Below are 23,372 nucleotides of genomic sequence, written 5' to 3'. Positions count from 1 at the left end.
ACCCAGGGATTTACTACACACTATCTCAGGACACTATTTGCTGATACAAAGTCCTCAACTTGTTATGAAATGAAAACCTCCAGACCTCTCCTTCATGACACAGAGACCTGGACATCCCTGGAGCCATCCTGAGGATGAGGATGGCAGTGCAGCAGTAGGGCTGTGTGGAGCAGTTCTGGGGGCACAGCAAGGAGCCCATTCAGCACAGCCATTTCCACCACCCACAGCACTGCCCCAATAAAGGACAGCATAAATGCAGATGAGCAGTAAGACATCTCATTACTGTTGAACAGCCGGGTCCACCCAAGTATATTTTCTGGTCTAGAAGCTCTTGGAGATCTCAGTATTAGACTAGAAATGGTCTTAGGTTGCTCTGAGAATTGTGCTATTCTGGCATCTATTCCTCATCTACATTCCTCCCCAGTACAAATGGCACTTTGGGGCACTTTGCTCACACAATGACACCAAGCGCTACTACTCACATTTGCTCACTTCCCCTGCACCCACTGCAGCCCACATCCCACAGCTCCCAGCCCTGCAGTGCTGTGGCTGCACTGGGCTGGAGCTCAGCGCTATGCAAGCACAAGAGAACCCAAGCGAGAAGAAACAAACAAAAGTGCTTCCTGCTTTTCCAAATATTTACAGAAGGCTGCGATGTTTTGGGTTTCCCACATTGCAGCATAAGATCTTCAAAGATAATCTTTTTTGCAATTAACAAAACCCGAAACCTCCCCTAAGTTATCGTACATAGTCAGGTCCAAAGTGCTTTTTGGTGCATGCTGTGTTTGGAGTTTTTATAAGCTGCCGGGGTTGGAATGCATCCCACTGAGTTCACTGCCAACAGAAGGACACGCAGTGTAAACATTACGCATTAATTCAGGTCCTAGGGCTTATGAACACTTCTGAAACTGTTCCTGTACCATAGTAAACACACTTGATAACTAGTTCAAGGCATCTGAATTAACAGAATAATTAATCCTCGCTACATTTCCATGCCTGTTCTTCACACTGAGAAATGGTTACAGTGCAGCCCCGGGGCTGCTGTGCTATCAGTGGTGGGACGGCACCCGAGTGTGGGTCACCCGCTCAGCATCACCACCTTCCTCCTCAGACACTGCTATGGAGCAGTCATTAAGTGCAACACACACGGAACCGACGTTAATACTGTTTACTTTTCACCTAACAAGTGAGATGTTTGCACATTTGCATTACCTGCTCTTGTGAATCACAGCTAGTCCCGGAGATCGTCGGGATTACACTTTTTTTAGTGGGAACGAAATACATCAGCTCCTCCTGCTTGCTCATCCCTCCTCATGAGCTCCCCCTCTCCGGCTGTCTGACACACAATTCCAGGGATCAGCCGGTGGAAGAGACAGCACAAACAAAGCAAAGAGACCCAGCTGGAATGAACAACCAACAAGCAGATGCTTCCCAGCGAGTCGATTTTCTGCTATGAAGCCGTTCCAACTCCAAGCGAGAAAGGGAGGTGCAAACCTGACTGAGGAGGTAGCAATGAGAAAATGTCTCCCTCGACTCACCAAAAGGAAGCTGTTCTTGTCAGCAGCACACATGCCATGGCACTCCGAACAAGCCAGGAATAAGAGAAGTGGAGATGATGACTTCATCGGAGGCAGCAGAAGAGAGGTATGCCCGGAATGCTGGGCAGGCCAGCAGCTGGGGAGGCTCAGCGGGAGGCTGGGAACCGCCAGGTTCCTTCACAGCACCGCGGTGATGTGCTTTAAGGAACAGAGACTTGAGAATGCAAGAAAACTTCACCAGATCCTCAGGAGTTTCCTCAGAAAACTAAGAGCTCATCAGAACCCAAAGCTGATGGAACTGACCCTGCACATAAGGCTTGGTGAGTGCAGGCTGGCTGCTGACCTGGGCAGTGACCCAGCAATGGAGGTGTGCTCTGCTCTGCCTCCCCTCCCCGTTCTGCCCCATTGGAGTGGGGCTCTGCACCACCTGCCCTGAGCTGTGGCAGGGCGGAGTTTCTGTGAAACCAGAGGGAACAGGAATTACCGGTCTCCTGCTCATACAATTACCCTTCGTGAATTAATTTTATTGCTTAATGAATTTAGCTGTTATTTCTGTAATTTCAGCATTATCTAGTAACTCCTTGCTACACACCCAACAGAGGAGGGGGAGAGGTGCACAGTGTCAGAAGTGATTTATTTCACGTGGCTCGCAGTAGCATTGATGAGTTAAAACAAATCCCTGGAGAGGAGATGTTTGCAGTGCCTGTGTGATTCAGAACAAATAGTAGAGGCTGGAGAAGAATCTGCGTTTCAGGAAGCTTGAGGTGGCCACGTGAGACCGGGAGGAATGATGGAGCTTTCATCTGAACCCAAAGGCCTATTTAGAAGATGCTGTTAGAAAAGTGGCACTTTTCAGAAACGGAGTATTGCCCTGGGAATAAGCAAAGTCAGAAAGCACTGAGTTCAGCCAAGGCAAGAATGGCTTGGATGCAAGATGCTTTCCAATGGGCAAAGATCAGTGCAGAACCACTGACAGACCAGGAATGCTCACTGACATGACCTCGTCCTGTTCCACTCGGCTGGATGTGCAGTACAGATGTGAGGTCAGATTCTCTGGTCCGTTACCTGCACAGCTATTTATTAGAACATCTCACCCATTGCCTTAATGATTCCTTGGGGAATTCCAGCTGATCCCTAACAGCAATATTATGACCATTATGCCACATAAAATTAATTAAAAGTCAAGCCTTTATTAGGCAGTAAAATTGACTTTTAAGTAAAAATGGTTTAGAAGCAAAAGTTTAGGGCAGGTAATGATGCCCCTAGAAAAATCAGACTCATCTAAAAGCAAAGCTAATGAACATCCCGAATGGATATTCCCCAGGCTAATGAACGTTTGCGTCACCACCGCTTTTTATATTCGAATAAAATTATTTCTTTCCACATCTGAGATTCCCTTGCTTAAATACACTTCTGTAAAGCAGAGCAATCTCACTGCCTGCGCCCAGGACTCTCCCACATCAGAATCTGTGATTTATTCCCCTCTCACTCACCACTCGTGCTCTCCTGCTCTCACCAGCTTTTCAGACAATTAAGGATGTTTACAGAACTACAGCTTGTAAAAAAAAGTCTCATTTATCTAAGTGTTTAGTTAGAAAACAACAACAGCAACAACAAGGGATCATTAGCTGCCTTTTGTGCTACACTCTGGCACAAAGCCTTTCCCTCACCCATTACAGGCTGTTGGTGTGCCTACACTTTCAAGCCTCTCACCTTTACCTCTGTTTCCCTCACAGATGACATAAGTGTTACAAAACCACTGTACTGAGCTTAAAAGAGGGACTGCCATTCTCTGACCCAACTGTGCCACTGCCTGGAAGCACAGTGAGGCAGAGAATGTCCTGAGTTGGAAGGGACCCATAAGGACCACCAAGTCCAGCTCCTGGCCCACACAGGACACTGACAAATCAAAGCACATCTGAAGCACCAGCAGGAGTTCTATGGCCCTCTGCAGCTATGAGTGCTGCCTGGTGCAGTTGTGCAAACTGAAGAGCATTATTTGGACTGGCTGGGAAACAGAAAACAGTTCAACTCATGAGGAACATTGGAACAGAGAGTTTCCCATCAGTTAAAGAGTATGAGCGTGTTTTCTCACAGTAGGACTAATACCTTCTGCAAGGAGAGCTTCTTTTTCTTTGTTAAGTAATGATTTTTAGTCGTGCTGACCCTTGCCATAGAGCACTATGCACTTTAATGGATCTCGTGTCCTCATTGTGCCAGGTTCTGAGATAGCATGGACTGAGTGATATCTAATATTCCTCATAACACTTCTCAGCAAGTGCTATTAGCGGCTCCGGAATCCAGTAGTTCAAAAAGCAGTGCTATTTTTTCTGTCTACTCAATATTCACCCGTTTCTCTGTTTTCTCTGCTACCACCCAGCACTGCAAAACTGAGCTGTGCATTCAGAAAGAGATCCACGTGCAAAAGGCAGACCCAAGTGCAGGGCCCCAGCCTGGTGCCTGAGTGGCCACTGGGCCAGAATACACAGCACCCAGAAAACTAGCTCCCCTTTCAGAAAGAAGCAGTAAATCACACTGATCGAGGAGCCCTTATTACAACCTCAATTTTTACTGTCTTGTATTTTTAATTAGACATTTGTAAAATATACTTGGTATTTATTATTCCTTATTTATCAGTCTTGGAAATAAAATATGTATGGTATTTATCTATCTCTGGTGTGATGTCTAGAGAACAAACTTGTCTTTTGCTAACAGCATATCATTAGGAGCCTTTTCTCCAGGGTAAAATTGAAATCAAACTCAGACTTAAAAAATACATCAGAAAAAGATGAAGCTGTAGCCTGGCTGGGGACCAGATGGGAGAGACTGCTACTGCCCTGGTTAAACTGGAAAGGATGATAAAGTGAAGTGGAACATCAGCTTCCTCCTATGTGGTGATAAAGACAAGCAACGTGGAGTTTGCAGAACAAGAAGTCAGCTCAGGGGAGATTTAAATTAGATTCATCCATCATGCTTAACATTTCTGCAGAGATTCAGAACCGTTACCGTGCTGCTTTCTTGCAGCACTTTATCAGCACGGCTGCCTTTTCACAGACACCATCCAGGGCAAAGGAGTGACTTCTATATTCTGCCATCTGTGGCTCCGCAGATGTAAGCCATGCCACCCATCCACACCATGGGGACGGGTGGGGGCACAGCATCCCCTGCCCAAGATGCTCTCAACCTCTGGCCATGTTCTGGCCGCACAGCTGACATGGCTGCTGCAAGGTCTGCTGCCCCATTGCATCTCCCTGCCCTGCATAAGGAGTCAGAGAGCTCACAGCACTAACTGACTTCTCCATCAACTGTTCTTTTACTTCAATACAAACTTCAGTTGGATGTTTAAGTTGGGTCTCATTTCAACTTCCCCTGAGCTCTTGCCTGTTCTTAAGCCACGCTCTCACCTGTCTGTGCACCTGGCTGGTGCAGAGCTCACCGCTTTTCTTCCAGGTCTGTCTGTAATCCCTTTTGCCTCCTGCTCAAGTTCCACAATGGTAACACAGGTGAGATGCAGCCCTGCCTGTGCTCCCACCTGCACGGCCCATCTCCTCCATGGGCTGCTCTGCTGGGCTGTGCCTTTAGGGCGGCTGATTTGCAGAGGAAAGCCCAGGGCAGCCCACACTGCGTGGGAAGCAGCAGCAGATACACACAGAACTTGGTGCAGGGTAATTATGAAGCCTTTTTTGCAGTCGTGCATGGTGACTGCTCTAACAGGTCTGTACTGGCAAACAGAATATTAAATAAATAAACACTTAATTTATAAGCATGATTCATCAGAGATTTCATCTTCTACAGCAAAGAAACAGATGTTCCATTGATGGCACTTCATTAGAGAGATAAATGGGGTCACATACATATCTCCGTTCACATCCATCTGCATAATAGACCAAACATTAAGATTTGAAATCCGCATAGCACATGCAGCTCTTACATCAGCCTGGAAGACTCTTAATGCCCAGAGCCAATTAATCCGAGTTAGATTGCCTTGACACTGCAGGAACTTCAGTTTTGTTCAAGAAAGCAGAATGCAGTTTCACTTGGAGAAGAATAACAGATTTTACCTAACTGGAAGGGAGTCATTTTTGGTATCTGCTGGTCAAAATACAGGTTACTGACGAAGGATCTCACAGACAACATTAATACACAACAGTGTCAGACAGTCTGAAAACACAGCGCTTCCTGCAGTTAGAATCCATCAGGGTTAGGAGGGCTACTGCCAGCTTCAGGTCACAGAGCATGTTCTGTTTTCCAAGGCTTTCTGCAGGATGCCTATGGGTTGCTCTGCTCCTGAAGGGCAGCATTGGTTCCCTCAGCATTGACCTGCTGTGTAACCCCACGCTGCAGCACTGCAGGACCATTTAGCACACACAGTGAACAGCAGTCGCCCTCCTTGGGAAGATTAATTCACCAGACCCCACTCAGAAATTTTATGTGGGAATTCACCCAAAATTCAGCTGGTCCTAGAAGCAAAGCAATTTAAATGAACACGAGTGTTCCCACTTTGAATACGTCAGCCAGGCACGGATTTGTTCTCATCTAAGGGTACAAAGGTAATAACTGTTAACCTCTGACAGCTAAAAATGTAAAGGGAAAATATCTTTCATTTAAAACTTGCTCGTTTGGTTTCCATGGCCACTGCTTAATCACGGAGGATGACTATTACTTGTTACTATGGCAACCAAGAAGCTTCAGAAGCATCCTGTAATTTAACTCCAGATGCCAAATTTTACAGCAGTCCACCTATTACCACATTTGGGTACTTGAGAACAAGACCAGGCTTGATCTCAACACTACAAGAAATTCATTGGCGTAGAAGTGCTGCAAGAAATCAAAAGTGTGAGCACAAAATGTACAAAAGGAACTTGCACTTGAAATAAATTGGTTTCTTCAAAAAGAAGCATTAAGTGCTCAACATCTGAGGAATCCTTTTTCAGCGTTAATGTTAATGAAGCGAAACTTTGGCCTTCCTTATTCTTGTGGATGTTTCTCAAAGCCTACGCAGCAGCAGGGCATGTATTTCCCCAAAGTGAATGCTTCAGTGCTCAACTTAAAATGCACGTTGAAAGTAACACCAAGTAGCCAATATTCATAAACCATGAAGCTTTGCCTCCAGCACTGCCAAGAAATCCCACACCAAAAGCTTTGTCTGCAATGGACGTGTGGAGATGGGGCTTCTAAAGATGACCTGTGGAGATCACTGTTCCTTGACCCTCACCCGATCTACATTGGGTATTAATTCACAGCTTTTAAAGTCATCCATTTTTACATTTGGTTCCCAAAGGGGTCAGGGGAAACTCAGTTTGAAAGTCTGACCCTGAGGCTGCATGCAACAGTGAAATGAATGAGGAAGTTCTGAGTTCCGCATACATATTTTAATATGAGTACACACAAAGAAATGAGCAATTAATATCTAAATCTCAAGCATTCTCTGCAGTGTTAAAAGGAAAGCAAACTATCCTCAGCTCGTGTCTGAAGTGAAAAAAGCAAAAATAATAATGACCAAATATGGGAACTGACCCAGCTAGTTCACCATCTCTATTGAGACCAGAGTAAATGAAAGGATTATAGAGTGCCTTCAGTGCAATAACTTAAGGGATTAGTGGCATGCTAGAAGACCTCAGAGGGAAAATACAGGTTTAAAAGCTTTAAAAGGCAGCTCTGTGTCTAAATTGTTTGGACTGCCACAGCTGTAAGGACACAAACTTACTCGAATACATCAGAGCTCAGGAAAACCACTCTAAGCATGCTGTTGGAAGCCGTTCTCTTTTGGATGCAGTCTGGGTTTTTAACCTCTCTCACTTATTACCTGTGGCTTTTAGATAACAACTCACTCTGCATTCCTCGGGAGCAACTCTGCTGCTTATTTCCTTTTGGAGCAATAAGCCCCTCCTAGCAACACTGCCGGGGGAAAGGGAGGTTCCTACCAGAAGGAAAGGACGTGGAAAAGAGATAAGCAGAAGATGAGCAAAACCAGACAGCAGTCAGCATTCAAGCTGTCTGAAAAGTGCTGAAAATCCCCAAATTGCTGTCACACCACGACATGGGCTGTTCCTTGGAAAGTAAGTTCCTAAGTTACTATTAAGCAGGATTGACAACCCTCACAATTTCATCCAGCCTTTTGCCTTTTCTGGTTATCTCTTACAGATGCTGTTTCTGGGACAGTGGGACTTAGAGGTAAGAGCGATGGGTAAGATTTCAGAGAAGCAAAACTCCTACATTCTCTTGCTACCTTGGGGCAGAGGGAAAGTCAGGAGAATCCAAAACTCCTGCAGCTGGTGCCATCACTGTCACTGACCACCTGTGGGACTCACAGCCATCCCTGGACACCTTACTGGTTAGATGAGAATGCATCTACCTGAGGCTTCTTTCATTCTGTGAGCAAATACAGCAGCGCCTCAGCTGGAGCATACTGCTAAAAATAGAAGGGCTGACAGTGAATAGTTCTTACCAACAGTACAGCTTACAAAATCCCATCACACATGGTTGTAACTGGACTCAGCACTCCCAGCTCTTACATGAAAGCAGTTGCATCTCTGGTGCTTCTTAGAAAGAACACCAGCAGGTGTGGTTGGTGGCAGGTGACGGTTGGACTGGATGGTCTCAGTGGCCTTTCCAATTGTAATGATGGCATGATTCTGTGATTGCATGATTCTGTATCTGAGAAGAAACACTAAACTTTCTAGATCAGGAAATCAAACTGATACCGAATTCTTAGCAGTATGATGACAACTGATTGACTACAGAGTTCTACGGAAGAAAGAGCTGAAGCTGAAGCTGCATTCGATTCAAATCACTGTTTCTAGTTCCTTTTACTGAGAATTCAGGCAGCCTCCTGCCTCAGTCCCACTGAGACAAATTAGCAACAGAAGGCGGTTTCTTAGGAGAGCTAATCATGGGCAAAAAAAATCACTTATAATAAATGAGAAAAATAAGAGATGGAGAAGTTCCTTATTTCCACAGCATTTCTTTTTGGAGAATATGCAAATATAGCATAGAACACATTTTCATTTATGACAACATGAGAGAAGGACGCATGAATTTTCAGCGTGGTTTAGTTAGAAAGCAAGCCTGGGTTTAGCCTCCTCATGTCATTCTGTTGCACGTTGGAACAAAAACTATTATTACCATAAAGAAAAACATGTCAAAGCTTCCAGTTTTTAAATAAATGATTCAATAATTAAGCAATTTACTTGTAAATTATCAGAAACATAACCTCACAATCATAAAATACCGAGCTTCCAGAGCACGCAGCCTGCAGAACAGCTGGATCTGGGGCTGGTGAATGGAGCACCCTCAGCAGTTCCCATGAAGAAACTGGATTTTTTGAACAGTTGCCCCTGTGCCCTGCTCCTTCAGTATGGCCATGATTAACAAGTGGCAGAGATAGCATGAAAGAGCTGCAGAGCAGCACACAGCAGGCAGAGGCAGGTGAAGCTTCTGTCAAGTATTTTCCTTCTGCCCCCTCTGCCTCCCAACGCCTTCTGCTGCATTAGATGGATCACCTGGTAGTAATCATAATTACAGCCATGATTCCTCATGTATTTACACACATCTCCGAGCTGCACAGATGGTCATAGGCAGAAATGGGGATTTTATAGGTCTTTCAAACTAATGTACCTGTAGCATGGCCCAAATCCCCACAGAAAGCAAAGCCGGGAGATTTATTTCCAACATTATTATCACTGTAACAAAAAATAACAGTGGAGTGAAACCTGTCCTGCTTATCCACTATCAGACTGCAGGAATTTCTGTGCACTGGAGCCCCCTAGTAGCATGGCTCCCTGTTCTGGCCTGGTTTGCCACCCCATCGGTTTCAGCCCTCTTCAGCTGTTCTGGGCCTGGGCACATGAACATGAATGAGATAAACGTGCTCTACGCAGCAGGGCTGGCCGGAGAACTCTGAACTCCATGAATAGAGGATAGCATCAGATGAGACATGAAATAAGCTGTCTGCCACTGAAAACAGCTGGAAGTGTGACAGAGTTTTTTGCACACTACTTCAGATTGTGCTCACCTGGAGCCCAACAGAAAGCAGTCCCCGACTTTCCTTCCTCGGGTGAGCAGCATCCCGCAGCCACGCTCTGCGGGGGGGTTTCTACCTCTGCCCCTGACGGGCTGGCAGTGGGAAGCGGCAGAATGTGAATACCTGCGTTTTAACACAACCTCTTCCTTATTCAGAGAACCTGGCAGGCAGAAACCAGGTGGGCTCCCAGCGGCCCGGTGCTGCAGCGCAGTGGCACGGAGCCGTGCTGGCAGCAGATGGCAGCACCTGCACCTCCCGGGAGCCGCATCCGCGATGGTGCGGTACTGCGAGTGGTTCCAGATGCCGGAAAGCACGAGTGTCAGCAGAGATCTCCTCCTCCTGGTAAATGTGTAACAGCTGTTTGACCCCCAGCAAGCCCCCGGCCCAGAGCTTGCTGCCGGCCTGCGGCACCGCGTGGAGAAGCTCAGCCTGCGGGCCCCACTGCTGCACCACCCAGCTACATCCACATGTGCTCTGTGTGGATTGTGGCAAAGGGGAGAGAAAGACTTGCTGAGCCAACAGCCAGGAAACAAGCAAGTGGCAGGACAGACCACAGCCAGTTCCTGTGAAAGCACTCCAATACTCCTCAGTTTATGATAACTTTCCATTAAGAATATCCGGTCTTTGAACATCTTAGCAATGGCAAACGACACTGCAGATGAGTACTTGAGAAGGTGATCCTAAGATCCTTCCTTGTTTAGGCTCACAGGCTTTGGGAATTCACATTACATCAAAACCAAAAAGCCTACAGACTCATTCTGGCGTCTGCATTCTCCGTTGCTCCTGCAGCCCTACCATCTGTCCACTGTCCACTGACAGAACATCTGCATCCTGCTCTTCCTTCACTCTGCCCAGACTGCCTCCAGCCCCACACACTGCAGGACCCTGCAGCCCTACACCATTCCTCCACATCTTGCTTCACTTGCTTTCTACATCTCTTACATACAAAAAATGGCAAACAGAAAATTCTTCTCCAGATTTTGCAAATCCCTGTAAGATCTACAGATGAAAGAGCCGAATGAGTGCAGGGCATCATGGATCTCCTGGCAGGCAGGAATCCTACATACGTGTGACAAACACAAAATACTCAGGGAGGGATCAACACCAAGAAGATTTCATTTGGTTCTAATCCAATTTCTCACAAACATTAGAGCTCATTTCCATTTCAATCAAATCTGCTTGCATATTCCTTGTGCTCATGACAATTTATGCTCATAAGTTCATACTGGGTTACCTAAAAGAAACAAACACATCTTGTTTGACTCGGTAACTGAAATGACAGCAAAATATTTTGGTCTTGAGCAGTATATGAATAAAGGGGGAAAAGGAGCTTTTACGCTTGTGGGCCTACAAACACTCCTCTTTGACAGGCAGAACAGAAAAAGAAATCAATGGAAAGAAAAGCTCTGTTTTGCTTATAGGAAAGGATGAGGCTCAGCGACTGATTTAGCTTCCTATTGTTTTCCCAGCAATGATTCCACATCCAGAAAAAGTACTGCAAGTCAAGGGAGGAAGAACACACTGTGCAACTCCTGCAGTCTGGTGGGTTCACCCCATCAGCCCCAGGGACACAAGTACAAGCCTGGATTTGCACACACACCTGATGGAGCATGAGGTGTTGCCATTACGCTCTTGGCTAGAGCTATTTATTCACATCAGGACGACAACTAAAAAGTTAATTCATGGTTTTGAGCTCAGGACTTTATAAATATGACAGCATTGTCACACTGGAGGCCAAACACAGCCCTTGTCCCTCCTTCCTGCAAAGACAGCTCAACACAGAACGTCTCAAAGCCACCCATCTGTTTGACTGCTTTAACAACAGGCACAAGCACCAACAGAACCGCAGCTCATAGCTCACACTGCAAGACACAAACAGCAGAGCTGATTTTTACAAATGCATCTGGGTCAGTGGTTGCCTCAAGTAGAACAAACGGGCTGCATGAGTGAAACACCCTGCAGAAACATGACTCTGTGGGCCCAGCTCCTGCTGATGAGGACAAATGGGCCCTTTTAGAGCAGGATTTTTAAAAGCACAAAGTGATTTGGGAATACAAGTCCCAGAGGTTTCCCCGGTGCCTCGGGTGCACAACCTGCAGGCTCTGTCTAAAAAGTCTGCCCTTAAACTGTACTCAGCTTTGTAATGTTGAAACCCCTGGTGATACTCAGCCCGTGGAGAACAAGTTCCAGCAATTCATCTTGGCATACAGATAGCATCTCTTAATCAAGGATTTTCAAATATCTATAATCATCAATTAGGACTCCAAACACCTCAGTTGGCTAGAAAGAAATGGTTACCTTAATTATACACATTGAAATAACCTACAGGTGGTAACAGAGAAGATGGGATTAATTGCAGTTACACGAGCAGTTACAGCCAGGCTGCCCAGCTCAGCACCTCCATCCAGCCGCTCTCCCTCCCCTCACATCCCTGCAGCACAAGCAATGACCATTTGCAAAGCCCAACACACGCTGCACGGGGAGCAGGCACACCGACATTCACACAGGTCACTCTTACACACAGTAACGAAGCTACCTGTAAGCATCAGCACGTATGTCTTTGCACTGCCAATTAAACAGAACTTCGTTGCAATTACCCCTACTAAGCGGCCTGTTCCGGCTCCGGGATCTGCTTCGCTGTCTCTGAAGTCGTGACCTCCGGAGCAGACGATAGTAGTAAGACGGTCTCCCAGAACTTTTCCTGCTGTTCATTGACATTTTTCTGTCTATTTTACACATACACACATGCAGGCACAGGTTCACTCTCCCCTCTGGCAAAGTAGCAACAGTTCCAGCGTGTAATCAACGGGAGGTTGTTCTGTGCAGTGGAAAGGGAGAGGGGGGAAGAGGAACTCTTCACTTTACACATTTAAGAAGAAAAACAACAGGAAGAAAACATAAAAAAGACAGAGAGAAAAAAAAAAATAAAGGAATGCGGCACCAGAGTACATGTCTCAGCAGAGGGAGGGCTTGCAGCAAGCAAGATAGACTGTACTAACAATTCCTGCCCCCAAAAAGATAAGCGTGCTGGAGTTGGAATAGGAAGCCAGAGTTGGCCTGGACTCTTGAAACATGAAGAAAAGGCTGGAAGAAATCCTGGACTGGATCATCCCCACTGGACAGCAGCATCCGACCGAGCAGCACTGGAGGAAAGCAACGCTTGCTGCAGGAGAGCAGCCGGGCAGCCTCTGCCTGCCAGCAGCTGCACGCTCCGGGATGGAGTGCCAGGCAGCCGGGCTGCAGCAGGAGGCAGCTATGGAATATGGGGCAGGAAGGGTATAACGATCTCCGGGCTATGGGACACGTTAATAATCATCATGGAGCAAAAGCCCCGGAAAATAAAGTGAAACTTGAGAGGGGAAAACTTTAATTAGAACTTGAATGAACAGAGCTCCAGACTCCCCTGGAGGCCCATTTCCTTTCAACATTCAAACTGAGTTATAGCACATCCCATGAAATAGAGAAAGAGCCTATTTACCATTTGGGTTCTGATGGCAGTGAAGATTCTGTCTCCGGCTCATATTGCTCAATAAAATTACATTGCATTGGGCAGAATTAACGCTTTAAGCCATGGAAGAAAGGTTGAAAAGAAAACAGAATAACCAGACCAAAAACTGCACTCCAGATTTAGTTCTGAAATGCCAGGTGAGAGGTAAATAGTCCATATTCCTCCACCAAAGCTCCTCTGTGGGCTGGCACAGACTGCGCCCTGCAGGACAAGCAGAGAGCACTGCAGAAACCTTGAGCCATGGCCAAGGACTGAGCGTGCTGCCACTCCTCACAGGTTGGCAGATAACAGAAAAATCTCTGATCAGAGTGGGGTGAACTGGAAAACAATGTTTGCACAACGCCTCTCTGTGGTGCGCCCTACTTCTGCTCTACTTCCCAGACATTTGTGCAAACGTATCTCTGTGGCAGAGATACCAGGCAGGCTTGGCTGAGGATGAGCTGCGCTCCCTGCTTAGTTGGAGCTTCTGCAGGAGTCTGAAGGCTTTCCTGGGTTACACCGAGTTGTGCCTTCAGTAACGAGAAGCAGAAACCACCCAACCTTGGTTCCCTCGGTGTGACATCTCCTGTTAGTGCTTCATGTGGGAAACAAAAAGCCTTCTAGTTCTCCTAAGGAGTGTCCCTTCCTTACCACCAACAATCCACCCTACTTTCAGCATTTTGTACACTCATACAGTCATGAAAAACATCAGAACTCTATAAAACCTTTGTTGTCTTATTTACACATTGTATAGGGAAAATATGATGTTTAGTGGTGGAGAAAGACCCTTTCGGGACAGGAAACAAGCCTCAGCCCTTAGTAAAGTCCATGCCTGGTTTTGAGGCCACACATAAGGAATTCAACAGCTTTTAGACAGTGCAGGAATGAGCCAATCACGGAAGCAATGACAAGTTCAGGTCAAGGAGGGAGCTCCAGCTGGACAGCAGAGGCTCCATCCCATGCTGCAGGGGGATGCTGCACAGGGACATTGCTCTGCTTGCACCCAGCACCAGCTGTCACCCAGCCCAACACATCACAGCAAAAAGAAGGCTTCGATTTACTGCACGTCTGTTCTCATCTTGTTATCCAGAATGTTGGGGTTTAATTCATATTTGGGTAAATGAAAACACAAAAAATAATAGAGAAATGACAAAAAACTTTTCCCAAATGACCAGAGACTCATCCTGTGCAGTTGATTCAGTTTGTAAATAGGGCCAAGAACAACTATAAGACAGTGATGGGAAAACCTGAAAATACTGAGGCTCAGTGACAGATCTGTTATAGACAAGAAGCCAAATGCTCACATTTCTCTCCGAATTTTGGTGTCCTAATGACTGAGTTGGTAGCTTAAAAGAAGCTATTTCCTATCATGCTTTTATCATTAGAAACGTCCTTAAAAGAGCCAACCCACTTTATTTTTTAACTCTTTATCCAAATTCAGATAGTCCAAAAGGGTGATGTCCACCCGGGTTGGTTTTGCCTAATTGGAACCATGCGGCTCCTCCTCCAAGCACCTGGGATGCAGAGCAGACATCCTCACCTCGGTGTGCAGGTGGGGATGATGAGGACATGCAGGATGGCGGCCCTGCTTTCAGTGCACATTCACTCACATGTACTTAAGCATCTGTTCCACGTTTAGGGATATTTCTGTCAATCAACCGAGTACCTTCAGAAATGTCCATGCAGGTGACCATAAAACTGGAGAACTTAATGAGGGACTATAAACTATCATGACAAGAGAAAGCAGCCCTGCAATAAAAGCATAAGCGGTTGGGAGTTTCGTTCAACTTTAGCCAGCTTGCCTCCGTCTCTCTCACTTCAACCAAGTTTGTGAAGGTTTTAAGTTCAGATGCTGCATAGCAGCAGGCAACAAAATGAATGACCCGTCTGGGAGGGAATGTGGCTGCTCTGGACCTTTCCAATTAATCCACCCCTACTTTTTTTCTTCCTTTCTTCTTTTTTTTTCTTTCCGAAAGCCACATCCTGACACAAACGCTCTTTTGTGTATAGCTGAATCTACCACTTGCAAACGTTAGATATATTAACTGTTCTGGAGGAAAGCTGACAACGTTAGAATCTATCTCTACAGCAACACATCACCGTTGTGCTGTTCCCAGAGCAGAGCAATGGGCTCAGCTGCTGAGCTCTACTGAACCTCTCCATAAGAGGAGCAAATGGGACCAAACATAGTGGTGATTTTGGGGTGTCAGCACTGAACAGTAACCTAACCTATGGAATTAAATGCCCACTGTATGACATCTCAGTAAAATACCCAGTGTTTACACCACTGAGATTCAGAGGAAAGCTAAAGCACCCACAATCAGCCTTCTGTCCCCTGTCATCTCCCTTTGTTAACCTGCTTATAAGCTCTCTTAACACTGGATTTATTTCACTCCTTCACCAAAACTAACAGCATATGAATAAACTGTAAATTAGCACCAAAATAAGTTCTGGGACAGAGAGCTACACAAACATGGGTTTGTTTGCTTTGACATCAAAAGGAGCAGGCTGCTGCCTGAGGGTTTGCTCAGCTACAGCAGGGCTGTGGGCTGCATGGGGCTGCTGGAAGACATGCCTCCCGGGGACTAACACTCAGCTTTTTTATCATTTGTTTATTGCTTTGTGCTGGGAAAATAATGACTGCATTTCAGAATGCATGTTCCCTGTGCAGACTCTACCATTAAACCTCTTGCTTTCCCAAAGGACTTTACAGGGAAACAATCATTCCTCTCAACTCTCTCAGACTTCATGGCAAGGAACCTGAATCCCTTCTTCTGCAAGTAAGGGTTTCATTGCTTTCTTGAGGGTGCAGTCCTGGCCCAAAGTAAAGTTATGAGGATACACTGATTTGCACATTGGCCTCTGCACTTACCTTCTGGATGAGAGCAGCTTTAGTTCATTTCATTTCCCACATTTATTCCACAAAGAACTGAACAGAAGCTTTCAAAAGTTAGCAAAATAAGGAAAAAAAATAAAAAGGAATTAGTTGCTTTGCATTGGCCAATATAGAGGGGAATGGTGGACGCTGGCTGAATTTCTAATTAGCATTTGGTCAGAGAGCTGCAGATCTATCAACACGAAGCTGAAAAACATCCAAGTGCTGCCCTGCTCTCCGTGTCACATATAAACACACTTCTGAAGAGTGCCAATACTTCTCTCGCAGTCTGAGGCAATGAATAAGGGAGTCATCTCGGAGGAGCATCAGCCTTTTTAAACAAAAGCTTAATACAAGTGTTCTTGCTCCATCCCAGTCGCTCTCCGGATTTGCCTGCTTGGATTTGCTCTCGAGTTCATTGCGGTATGCAGTTCAGCACCCCGCGAGCTGGCAGGTTTCCAGGCTTATTGCCTCAAGGCTACCAGAGATATATAAGCTCATACACAGAGCCAGAGAGGAAGGCAATTTCCTTTGTATAAGGAGAACTTAACTTTCAGCTCAGCTCTACTCTTACCAAGTAGAACAGACCTGGTTTTCAAGCAGCATTGTAAAAGACGTTTGTGCTGGAACTACTCTGCTCCATCCTTGCTCACGTCCCACCCCCTCCAGCAGCGTGGCTTTCAGGAAGACCCCCCCTCAGGCAGAAAGGTGCTGTTGGGGGCCCTCCCCAGTGAGCCCTCTTGTTGCAGTCTGAGCAGGGGCTTCCCTGCTCCCAGGTACCACCTCCAAGGAAAACAGAACAGAAAAAAAGAAAAGATGAAAGAAAAAAGAGCAACTAAAGAGGCAACACAGTCAACTGATTCCAAGTGAGAATCCAAACAGGAGAATATTCAGCAATGCATTACAGACATAAATAACCATACTTAACCCAGCAAGAGGGCTGGAGCCAACGAGTCAAAAATCATAAAACTTAGATTTTATTTTATTTCTGCTCTGGTAGAATGGATTTGATGTGGAAGAAAAGAAGCAACGTGACATTTTCTGATTTTTAACTCTGCTCCTTAAAAAGCCTTCAGTGACACGTTGGGAGGCTTCAGAAGGAAAGTTTCATAGACATGAAAATAAAATGCTACTTTCCATAAAGTAAAATTCTGATTATTTTAAGGTTGCACAGATTATTTTAAGGTTGCACAAATTAATTTTCTTGCCACCTTAGGTGGATGGCATCAGCTCTTTGACTGCCTCACAAAAAAGATGGCCCACAGATTTGGAAGCAGGATGGGAAACATTTACATTAAATTTAAACACAGAATTAATGATTCTCCATTCATTGGTATGTAACAATTCTATGGAATAGCTTTGCTGTCTGCAGGGTGATGAAATCAAAATGGAATTGGGGAAGTTATTTTATCTGGTATAGATAATGAATGAGTAGAAAAAAGGAAAAAGTAAAGTTAATATTAAACAAGAGTTAAGGAGATGATGCACGAGTGACATCAGAGCACGAATGCTTTTAGCACTCCCTACATACAGGCCATGTACAGTCATTGTGTGCGTACTTCTGGCAGTGCCTGGAGATCCCAAGGAGATCAATGCTGTATGGCTGTGTGATCTGCGTACACCACCAAACAAGAGATGAGTCCTTGTTCAAAGCATTCTCTATCTAATGAGCTGCACACGCGATGGCCCACACTGCAGGCAGTAACCACCATGCCCAGGAATGGAGGATGGAGCCCTGAGAGATGTCAGTGAGGCCATGAGGGAAGGCTACAGCTGGGCCTGCACTCCCACCCCTCCGTCCTCACCCGAAGAACTGAGCTGACTTCCTCCTCTCTTGTGACAATCCCCTTGTGATGAATAAGCATTAACTGCCGTAGTGTCTTTTTTCCTACAGTGTATTCCATCCAACAGAGCACTGATGCTTTTGCAAACACCTGTTCAGCTTTTCAGCATACTTAAAACGTACATAGATTCTCTTTCTCACTCAGGTAAAACAAAAATTTCAAATGAAAGAGTGAAATATTAAGTAGGAAAGTCAAGTCTTTGGCTTTCAATTCATTATGTTCTGATTTTGAGGAATAGTCGTCACATATTTGAGACATGTGAGCAGGTATCTCGTAGGAAGAGAGAAGCGAGAGAAGCAGAAATACTGCTTGGGATTTTTACCTCCAAACCCCAATGAATCTGCCAACCAGACAGCTGAGATTTGGGCCTCAACATTTCATAGAATCATAGAATCATAGAATTACTCAGGTTGGAAAAGACCTTGAAGATCATCAAGTCCAACCGCAGCCTAACCAGTAGCCTATCTCTTAAAAAACAACCACAAAACAATACCACAACAACAAACCTCTGCTAAATCATATCCCTGAGTACCACATCCAAGCGACTCTTAAACACATCCAGGGATGGCGATTCAACCACCTCCTTGGGGAGCCCATTCCAGTACCTAACTACCCTTTCTGTAAAGAAGTTCTTTCTAATATCCAACCTAAACTTGCCTTGGCGCAACTTGAGGCCATTTCCCCTCGTCCTGTCACAAGTCAGTAGTGAGAAGAGACCTGCCCCACTCTCACTGTAAGAACCTTTCAGGTACTGGAAGACAGCAATAAGGTCTCCCCTCAGCCTCCTCTTCCTCAGACTAAACAGCCCCAGCTTCCTTAGTCTCTCCTCATAGGGCTGATTCTCCAAGCCCTTAACAAGCCTCGTTGCCCTTCTCTGGACCTGCTCCAGTACCTCCATGTCCTTCTTGTGCTGAGGTGCCCAAAACTGGACACAGTACTCGAGGTGAGGCCTCACCAATGCTGAGTACAGGGGCAGGATGACTTCCTTAGTCCTGCTCACCACACCATTCCTGATACAAGCCAGGATGCCATTGGCCTTCTTGGCCACCTGGGCACACTGCTGGCTCATATTCAGCCGACTGTCCATCAGCACACCAAGGTCCCTTTCCGTCTGGGAGCTTTCCAGCCACACCTCCCCAAGCCTGTAGGGTTGCCTGGGGTTGTTATGACCAAAATGCAGGACCCGACACTTGGCCCTGTTGAAACTCATTCCATTAACCTTGGCCCATCGATCAAGTCTATCCAGGTCCCTCTGTAGTGCCCTTCTCCCCTCAGGCAGATCAACCCTCCCTCCCAGCTTAGTGTCGTCTGCGAACTTACTGAGGGTGCACTCAATCCCCTCATCCAAATCATCAATGAAGATGTTAAACAGAAGCGGCCCAAGCACCGAGCCCTGGGGGACGCCACTTGTGACCGGCCGCCAACTGGATTCCACTCCATTGACCACAACTCTCTGGGCCCGGCCATCCAACCAGTTCTTCACCCAGCGGAGCGTGCACCCATCCAAACCACGGGCAGCCAGCTTCTCTACCAGAATGTTATGGGGGACAGTGTCAAAGGCCTTACTGAAGTCCAGGTAGACCACATTTCATTTCCCTACACAGCCAGCAGCTTCTTGACGGGGAATTTGGTACAACATCCCAGCTCCCAAGCACAGCAGGCTGACAAACATTATTCGTGGTGCTGTAGTGGCTGATGAAGGACACGATGAAGGGACTCCCGCAGGAAGGGCTGCTCGGTCCCCAGTCAGCTTACAGGGACAACAGGGAGAGCCAGGGCGCCTGGGAACCCAACTGGAGGTGTTTCCTGCTCTGCACAACGAGCTGCTTAGGGCAGAGAACAGGGAAAGGCCCAGGGACTGACCTCAAAGCCGAACACTTCCTGACTGCTTCCCGGTAGAACAATAGAGCTAAAGAACACAAACCTTTTCAAATCAGCTTCCAGCTAGCTGGGGGAGACCAAAACAAAATCTTCATTGACTCTAGATTTATTTACATGTATTCCTGACAACAAAGAATGCCCTACTCAGACAATCTGGTTTATAACCTGTCTAGTAATCACACTAATAAAATGTAGGAAGTCTAAATCTGTCTTAAGATTTGTGCTATCATTTCCACAGACCTAATTAAGTCATTTAACACATGGTCTAAAGGAAATTGAAGAAGAAACTTTTGCCAGAATCAAACATCCAATGCCTCAGAACAGCTCGCTGCTTTAAATAACCCAGGAGGGGAAAAAAACAACACGAGTGTTACAATCTCCATTGTACAGCAAAAATTCCCATAGCAAACCTCACAGCAAAAAGAAAAATCTTGCACAAAACCCCACATCAAACAAAGCCCTCCACACACAGACGGGAGCCCTACAACACTTCCTTGCACCATGCGTCCTCCACGAGTAGCTGCCGGGAGGAAATGTTTGCTTAAGCCTGCTTATTCTTCACAAAAAAGCTTATTACTAAAACAAAGTGTTAACAATGATTCATTGAATGATTAGCAGAGTAACCTCGGCTCTGTGTTTCCAAAGATCTCCAGTTTCCTTCTCCAAGACAGAATTCAAGCAGTGCTCTGTTGTGACCCCTGCGAGACGACCCACGGGTTTGCTGTGAACTCAACTTACAGCCAACACAGCCGCATTCACTGCTGCTCTTTTATTCGTTCCCTGAACACAGCCGAGCCAGCACTGCTATGTGCGAGGTCACCTCGCCAGCCAGACTAAAACAAACACGTTTCCTCGTTGCAGAGGCTGCAGCCATAAAGCATTCCCTCCGCTGGCTGCCACGGGCTCGGCACAGAGGTGGCTCGGCACGGAGGTGGCTCGGCACGGAGGTGGCTCGGCACGGAGGTGGCTCGGCAGCGCCGCGTGCCGCACCAGTTAAGCGCTCTCACGCTTCCAATGGGAGAAGGGAGAGAGTTGTTCCGATTTGAACCACATCAGTGTTGTGATCCGACCGCTCTGTCCGTGCAGTCATAGGCAGCAGTGGGGTTTTTCCCCCACAGGTCTGTACTAACATTAACCACAGCAGTTACCACATCGCGAGGCACGTTTTTTCCTGCACCAGATCGTTATTATTTTATAAATAGCTTCTTTCTTCAAATCAAATGTTGTGAAATAAATCCTTTGGTCAACAATGTTTGCATTGTGATTTCAGTTGGAAATCTAAGCACTTTTAAATGTAAGAAAGTAAAAACGTTTACTTATATTTAGTAAAAAGAAATGCGAGTAAAAAGGGGAAAATGACTTTTTTAGGGTAAAAATCAATCTGGAAGATGGTCAGGATTCTCAACTTCACTATCAGTAAATTTAATTAAAATTAAAAAAAAATCACCCTTGGGTTAGGAATCATAATAGTGCATTATTGTAGAAAACGACGTATTCTCTATTAATTTTGATGAACATACATAACCAAAGGAACTATTTCCTAAATGTATTTGTATTTTGAATCTCAGTAGTAACCTTGCTGCTGTGTTGCTGCAGGGAAGGCAGTGAAGCTTTGGCTCCACTGGCTTCCTATGCCAAATCTGTAGTGAGAAGCAGAAATGTCAGCTATTTGCTGTATGTTCTGATGGAGTGGCTCTCCTACGCAGTGTGCTGAGAGGGCAGGAAATCCATCTGCAGTTCCACAGGCTGCTGCAGGGCACTGTCAGCCTTCTTTACATGGAAGCCTGATCTGTCCCGACTCAAAGTGGGGAGAAGAGTTTTACAGGCAGGTCAGTAACTGTGCACAAACCTTGATGTAATCTGGGGAACCCAGCTCACCTCCCTTACAAGGCACATGAGATCCACACAGCTCTACAAATCAACAGCTGGGGTGTTGAATCTCATGATACCGTCACATTGAAGGCAGCATCCATGTTGACAAATGAAATGGAAGATTAAATGTTTACACATGCTATATAAAACTTTCTTTTTGATTAATTAGTAGATTAGATATCTCTAATTCATGTTTAAATGCCTGATAATGATCTTATATCCCTATAACAAATCACTGATGTGTGTACACACAATTCAAACTTCATTTTCCATGTGACAGATTATTTTCTTCCTTTCCCTGCGACATAATTTGCAAACTATACTACGAGTGTAGTTGCTTGTTTTACTTTTCTGGCATCAGATTACACTTTTAAGGAATGTTTCTGGCAAGGATGTTTGTTAGCCATCTCCCTTATCAGACTTGCATGACAGCACATGGCAGAAAACACCATCCATTTAAAAGCATACCCCGGTAACAAGTTAAAACACTAAAATGTGTCTATTGTTTTTAAAGACCGCTTTGCAAAGCCAACTGGAAATCCTTCTATCAATTTTTAAACACCATTGTGAGAGTGGTTTGTTTTAATCCCTGTTCTTCCCTCTGGCATGAAGTTGAAGCTCAGCAACACAGAGAGAAGTCTGGGAGAAGTTATTCAGAGTCAGCAGCCTGCAAAAAGTGAGGACCCTACTGAAACAACACCCATGTGACAAAGGGTCTACACACTGCAGTGGGGATGGATACTGTGAGTGTGAAGCCCCAGCATTCACCGCCAGTCCCTGAGTACTGCTGTGCCACAACCCATTGCTGCAGACCCACACACCAGGAGATGCCAACCTGTGCGGAGATTTGGTTGATAATCTGAGAGATGACACTCCAAACTGAGATGGCAGACAACACCCAGGAGGTCATGCAGGTGTTCTCTCCCAGTGAGGATGCAATGCTCTTCTATTCTAGCACTGGTTTGAACTGAAGAATTTCTGCTCATGTCCTGTTCTTGCTACAGATCTTCCATTCACAAGAGTAACTCCTTCATCCATATTCACTTCACTAATATGCCCATTATATTACTTTTTATGCAAATTGCTCAGCAAAAACTGTATGTTTATATATATATTGTATATTGTATACTGTATATTTATATATATATTTATTGCTCAGCAAAAACTTCCTAGTGAATCTATGCCTTTTATTCTTCCAATAATCTTTCTTTTACTGGGTTATCAAGCCTCTTCTAGCAGCTGCAAAGGGGATCCAATGACAGCTGACAAACTTGTCTTCATGCTCCTGGTACATCCACATAGCAGCAGTCTTGGATAATCTGGTGTTCAGAGTCTATACAATTCAGGAGTCAAAATGATATTTCAGTGCAAAGAAAGCTGATGCTTAATGTTAATAATTTTCTACTGCAAGCACAGAACAATCAGCCCTCCGAAGTACTGTCAATTGAAAATGATTTAAAATGGGAAATTTTATTATTATTCTTGCTGAGCACAAACAGCAGGACAGAGCACTGCAAGGCTAGAAAGGGGAAGCACAAGGGGAAAGTACAAAAACTGTGGGAAAAAGGCAAACAAGAATCAAGTTTGATTAACAAGGAGGCAATGCTGAATGCATGGTAGGTGAGGGTGGATGGCAGCGGTATGGATCAAAACTTCAGCTCCTGTGAAAATCAGGATAAGGGGTGAAACCTTTAGTTACAAAATGGCAAACCCTGTTTAAAGCAGGTCGCCATGTTCACCATCCTACTTCTCCCAGCCTTCCAACTCAGGATCTGATCTCCAACAGGTGTTTCATTGGAGAAAATCATTGTCACAACCCAATAAAAATACATACAGTGGCATTTAAGCTCTG

General features: G+C 45.5%; 1 protein-coding gene across 5 annotated transcripts in view; it reads right to left on the bottom strand.

The window, feature by feature from the left end:
* The window catches only part of DAB2IP (DAB2 interacting protein), a 154,069-nt gene that overhangs the window by 112,901 nt on the left and 17,796 nt on the right, over nt 1–23,372 (bottom strand). For 2 of the 5 annotated variants that reach the window (XM_072352508.1, XM_072352506.1), the window contains exon 1: nt 12,159–12,414. The exons of 1 other annotated variant lie outside the window; for it this stretch is intronic. In XM_072352508.1, the coding sequence (XP_072208609.1) occupies nt 12,159–12,300 (142 nt within the window). In that variant the 5' untranslated portion in view covers nt 12,301–12,414. Of the gene's footprint in view, nt 1–12,158; nt 12,416–23,372 lie in introns of those variants that run through there. 2 more of the 5 variants (XM_072352507.1, XM_072352505.1) reach the window with 2 other exon arrangements.

Source organism: Excalfactoria chinensis, chromosome 18, assembly GCF_039878825.1.
Source record: "Excalfactoria chinensis isolate bCotChi1 chromosome 18, bCotChi1.hap2, whole genome shotgun sequence".
Taxonomy (NCBI): Eukaryota; Metazoa; Chordata; class Aves; order Galliformes; family Phasianidae; genus Excalfactoria; species Excalfactoria chinensis.
Note: the sequence above shows the minus strand (reverse complement) of the source record. Positions and strands in the feature narration are given on the sequence as shown.